Raw genomic sequence first — 7,803 nt, forward strand, 5'->3', positions numbered from 1 at the left:
TTTTTTTAATATTAAGATTTATTTATTTGAAAGGCAGAGTTACAGAGAGAAAGGGAGAAACAGAGATCTTCCATCTGCTGATTCCCTCTCCAAATGGCTGCAATGGCCAGGGCTGAGTCAGGCCAAAGCCAGGAGCCTGGAACTCCTTCTGGATCTCCCACATGAGTGGCAGGGGCCCAAGCACTTGGGCCATCTTCTGCAGCTTTCTCAGGAGCTGTAGCAGGGAACTGGATCAGAAGTGAAGCAGCTGGGACCTGAACCAGCACCCATATTGAATACCAGTATTGCAGATGGCAGCTTAACCCACTGTGCCACAGCATCAGCCCCAGGATGTGGATTTTCTTAAACCTGTTTTCATCTATTTGAAAGGCAGGCAAATAGAGAGACAGAGACCAATACAGAAAGATCTTCCATCTGATGATTCATCCCCAAATGCACACAACAGCCGGGAGCTAGGTACTCAATAAAGTATCCCACATGGGAGCCAACTACTTGAACTACCACCTGCTGCCCCTCATGCTGAGCCATTAGCAGGAAGCTGTAATCAGAGTTGCATGTTAGAGTCCCATGCAGAGTCTAACCAGGTTCATCATCAAATGCCTGTCCCCAGGATATGATTTTTTTCTCCTTTTTTTTTTTTTTTTTTTTTTTTTTTTTTTTTTGACAGAGGGAAAGAGACAAACTGCCACTGGTTTTGCTAGCTCACTCCCCAAATGCTTGCAACACCTGGGCTGACACCTGGAGCCCAGAACTCAATCAGATCTCACACAAGGGGAGGCAAAGACTAAACACTTGAGCCTACATCTGCTGTCTCCCAGGGTGTGCATTAGCAGAAAGTTGGAGTTAGAAACCAGAGCCAGCTACAGAATCCAGGCACTCTGCAAAGAGATGTGGATGTCTTCACACACACACACACACACACACACACACAATATTATTTTCAGAGGGCCTTTAAGACATATGCATTATCTGAGTAGTATAGCAAGAAGAAGGAACCATCGATATAGGAAGACTAATTTATCAGATTAGGCAGTACCTGGGGTGACATGACAGGACAGCACCAGAATCTGGTGGGAGGCAAAGGCAGATTCAGAAAGAAAGCAGGAAGACCCTGCAGCTTGGGTGTGTTTCTGAGTCTGGGCCAAGGCGAGGTGGCGACAGGTGCCAAGGCAAACCTAGGGTCCAAATGTTGGCTCTATCAGACACTTCCTGGAACCCTATTTAGTATGCTTTTACCTGCTTGGCCAATGTACTTAAGGGTGCAAAGGCAAGGGACACAAGGGAGCAACTTTGACATGTAATGAAATCTGGCCTACCCCAGCTTCGAGCAGGCACAAGGGATACAAGGATGCGGCAGCTTGAACGGGTTTTCCTGAGAGAAGCAGATGGGCTCCTCTCCAGCTCCTGATACCTGCAGCTCTGCTCTGGCAACTTAGCCTGCCCTTCCCACCAGCTCTCCTTCCTGGGGGAGGCTGCCTTTGCACAGGTCCCCTCCACAGAGCAGAGTCATCTCTAGGCTTTCCAACAAAGCACTGCCTACCTAAGCCTCGAATTCTCCTGAAGGCCACCAGAGGGCAGTTTATAAGCAGGGACCTATGTGCTCTGCTGTGGACCCATCTAACCACCAGCACAGCTGCTGCAGGGAAAGGGGGTTGGGGGGATCCAAGCAGTACCATCCTCCAGGCCCTTGACACTCGCCTTCCAGAGACTTCTACTCCTAACTCAGGAAGTGGATCTGCCTGCCTGGGTTCCAAGTGTCTACTCCATTGGAACCCAAGGTTTCCAAAAACACCCAGGCCAGGGAGGCAGAGCTAGCAAAGGTGGGAGACAGGAGGAAGCCATAGAAATAACCAGCAGAGCTTGCAGTCAGGAAGGGAGCTCCAGCTGTGATAATTACATGCCCTAGTTGGGGAACTATTCTCCCCCTCCCATACACAAACACACCCCTCCATGCTGAACCCATTCTCCGAAGCCCTTGGTAAGAACAGTTTTGAACTTCCTCTGTCTACAAGTGTTTTCTTTGGGCTACACCACACCAGGGCATGGGGACTGTTATCAGCCAGGGATCCCCCCTCCCCAACACACATGCCCACCCCTATCATCAGATAACACACTGATATCCCAGAAAACAACATCAGCCTCATCCAGACACCCCTACCAGCGTAGGGGGTGGGCCAGGTTGATTCATGGCCTTGAAAGAAGGCGCCAGAGCTGCTGGTGAGCAAGAGCAGGCTGAGATGCTTTGTGTGCTGATGCCAGGGGGAGCCTGAGCATCTTGGGGAGCGGCTGCAGAGAAATGACGTGCAAGGGACTTTCCACCCCCTGCACAATGCCCACCCAAGCTGCAAACTCCAGGGCAGAATGTTTGTGCGCTCTGGGCGGGAGGTGGGCAGGCGTTGACTTGGGTCCAGCATCCCTTTCCTCACCCTCTGAGTAGAGACGTTTTCAATAAGCTCCTGGAAGCCTTCCCTTTTTCATCCCACCTGTCAGAACGTCTGGCTATGTCAGACGGTGTTAATGCAGTGCCCCAGCCCCTCCCCCTCGACAAGCTGGGCAAGCAAGCAGATCATTATATTACAATTTATAAATAGAAAATAAAATAAAATTATTGGGTAGGGCTGAGGCTCTAGGGAGGAAGGGCCTTACCTTCAACACCAACTGCCTGGGACCCGGGAACCCCTATTCTCAGTTCTTAGGTACGCCTAAACCAGGCAGTCCCCCACAGCCCTCCCCAACAGCATCGTTTGCTGTCCACACCCCCGAGATCTCAGCCAGCAGCCCATGGCCTCGTCCGGCGCCTCGAAGTTTCCATGCCTGGTGCCCTCAGCCCAGCAGCTCTTCGGCCAGGCGATAGAGGAGCCTAGAGTACCAGTGCATGCCGGTGGGTTGGACGTTGCCGCCCGGGAGCAGCGCCCCCAGCGCATGCAACAGGCGCAAAGGAGCGAAGGCGCGGTGCGCCCACTGGTGACTCTCCAGAACCGCGTAGCACGAGGCCAGGACGTCGTTTACCAACAGCGTCCCGTGCGCCGTGAGCGGCGCGAACACGCCCACGGCCTCCTCCCGTGCTACGCGGGCCACGCGCGCCGGCCGGAGGGCGTCCCCGCCGGGAGCCAGCACCGAGTCTCCAGCGCGTAGCCGGCGCGCGAACACCGGGGCAAAGTCCCCCGGCTCGGGAGCCGGCCCGCGAGCAGCGAACACCAGGTGCCAGGGCGTGAGCAGCAGTTTGCGCGGAGGCCGCTCGGTCTCCACAGCCACGAAGGAGGCCCGGCGCTGCAAGTCCCGGTCCAGGAAGAGCAGCACGGGCGTGGGCACCACCCGGCCCGCCGCATCGGCCGCCAGAACCCAGTCTCCGCGATGCAGCTCCCGCAGGCCCTTCCGCTCGCCGCTCTGCAGGCGCACCGTAGCGTTTCCCGGAAAGCAACCACCTGCCCTCACGGCCAGGGAGTTATCTGCAGGATACAACCACAGGGAGTGCTGAGTCAAGACCAGCGGCCTCCAGAACATTGGAACCGACGCCAAGCCCAGCACAGACCTCTCCACTTCACGGACCCCGCAATTTCCCATGGGGCTGGCCCCAACCTGGGCGAAAAATGCAAGGGGCAGGGGGGAGGTTCACACCGCAAAAGCTCCCTCGGTCTCCCCTAAGGTAGAAACAGAGCTGTTGCGGGCTCAGTTTCCGCCCCCTCCCGGGGACCCCGCTTTGGGTGGCCCTCCCCACCTGGCCCCTACAGTACCAGCTTTGACCGACACGTGGACGTGGTTGCGAGACTCATAGTAGACCCAGTCGAAGCCGGCCTCCACGGCCAGGCGCGCCAGCAGCCCGTACTTATTGCGATCGCGGTCGGAGGTGGTAATGTCCAGGGCCCTGCCTTCGTAGTGCAGCGAGTCCTGAGCGTGGTGGCCGTCCTCGTCCCAGCCCTCCGTCACCCGGAGGCGCACTCCGGGCCACATGTTCATCACAGCAATGGCCAGAGCATTCACGCGCTCCTTGCAGCGCTGGCAGGGAAGAGAGAGGAGTCAGTCTCCTCCCTAGCGCCACCTTGGGGGCCAAGGGACCCGGACAGGCCGGCCACCTCTCCCCCCACTCCCTCCCCACGTTTAGATGTCTTAGGAAAATGAGAAATCTGCACAGGTGTAGTGTTCGAACTGCACTCCCTGCTCCATTTGGGGGAGCTTCCTGGAAGAACCCTGGGGTTCCTCTGAGATTGAGGGGGCGTGACCATACCTACTTCTCCCCAGTTTGTAGGGCCTGCCCTTCACCCCCCACCTTGTGGGACCTCGGCTGAACCTGGGAGAGAGCCAGAGTGGACAGGGTGGTGGGAGGTTGGGGAGGGAGGCTGGGCTGCACCAGAGGAGCCCCTGTTTGAACCTGGCCCCTGCCCCGGGCCCTGGCTGCCCTCCCTCCACCCGATTCATCTTTTGTTTCATTGCCTTCCCTGGCATTGGGCATCGCTTCCTTCCTTCCTTCCTCCTCCTCCTGCTTTCAGTCCCTAATGTTAACCCCTTCCTGGTCTGGGTGCCCCCGACAGAGGTGCCAAAAGGAGCCTTGTGGGATCAAGGCCATGCTGGAAGAAAGAGCGGGGGCTGCGGGAAGTACAATGGCCATTCTCCCGGATGACTTAACTGAGCGAGAATCCCGGGCCGAGGCCGCGGACACACGGCGAGAAGCGGACTCAGCAGCTCCAGCCACAAAGGCGCTTTTCAGCCGCCCCAACTCTGGGAGAGGAAAGGGCAGAAAGCCGCGCCCCCCCTCCCCATCCCTGCTCCTGCCCGCTGGGTCCCCTCCCCCAGCATGGCCCAGTCCTCCCAGTTAGCACTTAGGCTTCTGCCAGCCAGCCTCAAGAGAGCCCCCATCTCTCCATCTCTGTTCCAGAGACAACCCAGAAGGGAGTGGGAGCCACACCTGAGAATGCCGTGCCTGGATCGGGGTGGGGGGGCACCTTCTGCAGGGTGGGGGTGGAGAGGAAGGCCAAGAAGTTGCTGCTTGCTGCAGCCGGGGGAGTGAGACTGCGGTTATCTTGGCCGTTCTGGTCTGGGAGCTGAAGACCTTGGCGCGCCCCGTGGCACCACCACCCGGGAGGGGAGGTGCAGAGAGACAGTTTCCCTTTCTTCTTCCCCCTCCAACCTCTCACCACTGGGCTTTCTCCTGTCAGAGGGACACTTCCCACCCACCCCACCCCCCAGCCCAGCCTCTCTGATGGCTTCACCTCCACAGGGCTTGCGGGTGGGGTGGGGGGGACAGGAACAGTGGTAACTCCTACCAACTTCTTGTCAGTTGTGTCCCCTAAGGAGGCCTGGGGCCCTGACCTGCGGGGGCAGCAGGCCAGTGCAAAGCCAACTCAATGGAGGCCTTTTTTGCAGCCAGCTGTGTGGGAGATAAGCAGGCCCCAGGGGGTTCCCAGGCCTGGCAGAGCCCCCTCTTGGTTGTGGTTTTGCCCCCTGTGCCATAGGTGGAGCGAGAGGAGGAGGAGAGAGAGGGCCACCATACTCCATGAAGAGGGGGCAAGACGGGAGTGGCCCCGTCTTCATCTCTTGGTAGGAGCAAGAGACCACTTTCTCTCCTTGGACAGGTTCTCCTAACAAAGTAACCTGGAAAGCCATGGAAATTAATCAGAGGAAATCCGTGCCACTCCCTCTCCCCCCCTTCCTCGCTCCATACACAATTAGGTGGTGTAATGGAAAGTGTATAGGACTTAGAATCAACAGCCCTGAATTCTAGTTCCGCTCGCGCCACTCATCGGTTCTGAGACTTTGAGTAAATGACTTTTCCTCCTGGGGCCCAGCTCTCCCATGTAAAAGTGGGGGTGGGTGGGTGGAAGTGACCCCCAAGTTTCCCTGCAGTCTTGACGTGTGTCCCCCTCTATGGTCAGATGTGGTCCTTCTCGTTTAAGGTGTTGCCCACCCCAGCACAGGCTAATTCGGTTCAAGTCTGTAGCGGATCCTCCATAATGGCAGGTGGATTTCTTCTCACTCCAAGGCAAGTGCTTTGGGATGCTTTGGGAGCCTGTTTGTTACCCCCCCCCCCCAACATGATTGTTCAGGCCCCAGAATAGGTCTGCCCTCATTCTGGGTCACTTCTTCCATGGCAGAGAGAACTCCATGTAGGGTGGCCTGATGACCTGATCTTGGGCCATCCTTCTTCTCCAGCCTCCTCGGGTGTCTCTGGCCCAGGGCTTCTGCACAGTCGGGGGCAGGAGCCAGGCAAAGGGCTTCTGTCTGCTGCCCAGCCGGCTCCTGGCCCCCAGCTCACCCCAGCCCTTCCTGCCTGGCTCGGTGGCTGACCCCCGGTCCACGCCTCAGCCATTTCCCGTCTCGCCTGCCGCCATCCTCTTTTCCCCGCCCTCGCTGCCTCTCCTGGCTTCACTCTCACTAGTCGGTCCCTCCTCCTCCTCCTCTCCATCCCAACCTTTCCCAGTGGGGATTCCCCCCACCCCCCACCAACCACTGGATTCAGTCAGCTGGGAGGTTTTCAGGTGGGGGTGGGGGACCGAAGGGGAGGTCATAAGAGTAAATTCTCTGCAAGAAGCCCAGTTCGCCTCCCCCCCCCCCCCCCCCGCCCCCAATCCCCAGGCGGCAACAGGGAAAACGGTGGAGTTGCCGGTGCCCCAGCGCAGGTTGGGAGAGGCACTCCTTACCTCTGTCATCAGGCGGTCTGCGCCAGTGTTCTCTTCATCCTTGAAGATGATGTCGGGGTTGTAGTTGGGCACCAGGTCCCGGAAGCGCTCAGAGCCCCTGGCCACCCTCCCCTCGGCCGGCCCACTGGCGCCCAGGGTCCGTTCAGGCATGCTGGGCACGAATTGCTTGTAGAGGAGCGGCACGAGCTGCTTGCGCACGTAGCGGCGCCGGCCAACTGGTCCCCGGCCGGGCCCGCAACTCTGGGCCGGCAGCACCAGCAGTGCCAAGCAGCACAGAGGCAGCAGGCTGGCCGGCAGTGCCATGGGTGCAGCGGGCTTGGGCCAAAAGGCAACGTTCTTCTCCTCACCAGTTCGCCTGTCAGTTGGGCATCTCCGCAGGCATCAGAGCGCGCGGCGGGCAGAGCCGCCCCCAGAGTGCCCTAGAGCCCTGGTGGCTCTGCGCACCTGGCCCCCCGCTAGCTCTGCCCACATGCCACCGAGGCGGGGGAGGGGGCCTGGAACCTGCTACAGATGGACCGACATAGCAGGGAAGGGGGGTCGTGGGTGAATGCCAGCCCAGCCGGTCTCTGCTGCCCAGCTCCGGCGCTGCCAGAACGCCGGGACTCCGCCTTAAGTGGCCCCTGGCCCCGCCCCCCGCCTTTCTCCCAGGACCGTCCCGCCCCATCCCATCCCACCCGGGCGGGGGCTCTAGCCGGTCACCAATGGTCCATTTTACCACTGGAGTGTGCTCCATCCTGGAACCCAGACAGACACCTGCCTAGGAAATCCTCGTAGCTTTACAGTCCTCAGCTGCCTGGATAACCGTCTTTATCTACCCAAGCCTAAATTTGGAACCAAACCACCCTCCTGATACTTGTCTTGGATCTTTGCTCTCCCAAAGCCTCCCCTGGGGGGCCATGCCCTCTGCTGTCCTCCAGGAAGGGTTCCAATTTCTGTCCCCCTCCAAGACCAGCCATGCCCTTTGGGCACACGGCCAGGACCTCCCCAAACTTCCCCCATTTCCATCTTTCCTCCGGGTGCCCAGCGCTAGGAGGTGCGGGGGTCCAGGGGACAGGTTTCCCTCCTACTTGACAGTTCACTGGACCTGCCCCAGAACCAAGGACAGAGCTGGGTACTTAGTCTGCTTTGAGACTTGCGCTTTTGTCCCCTCTCATCCTTGCCAGGCATC

General features: G+C 58.7%; 1 protein-coding gene across 1 annotated transcript; it reads right to left on the bottom strand.

Moving 5' to 3' along the window:
- Window positions 1–2,569: 2,569 nt before the first annotated feature.
- DHH (desert hedgehog signaling molecule) lies at window positions 2,570–7,241 on the bottom strand. The gene is made up of 3 exons (XM_070052190.2): window positions 6,636–7,241; window positions 3,735–3,996; window positions 2,570–3,449 (listed from the first exon to the last, which is right to left on the bottom strand). Exons 1-3 carry the CDS (start codon window positions 6,936–6,938, stop codon window positions 2,824–2,826), a joined length of 1,191 nt encoding a protein of 396 aa, XP_069908291.1. The 5' UTR covers window positions 6,939–7,241; the 3' UTR covers window positions 2,570–2,823.
- Between the last annotated feature and the right edge of the window lie 562 nt (window positions 7,242–7,803).

The sequence above is a fragment of the Oryctolagus cuniculus genome, chromosome 11 (genome assembly GCF_051225735.1).
Source record: "Oryctolagus cuniculus isolate XC-2025 breed Fujian yellow rabbit chromosome 11, ASM5122573v1, whole genome shotgun sequence".
In the NCBI taxonomy this organism is placed as follows: Eukaryota; Metazoa; Chordata; class Mammalia; order Lagomorpha; family Leporidae; genus Oryctolagus; species Oryctolagus cuniculus.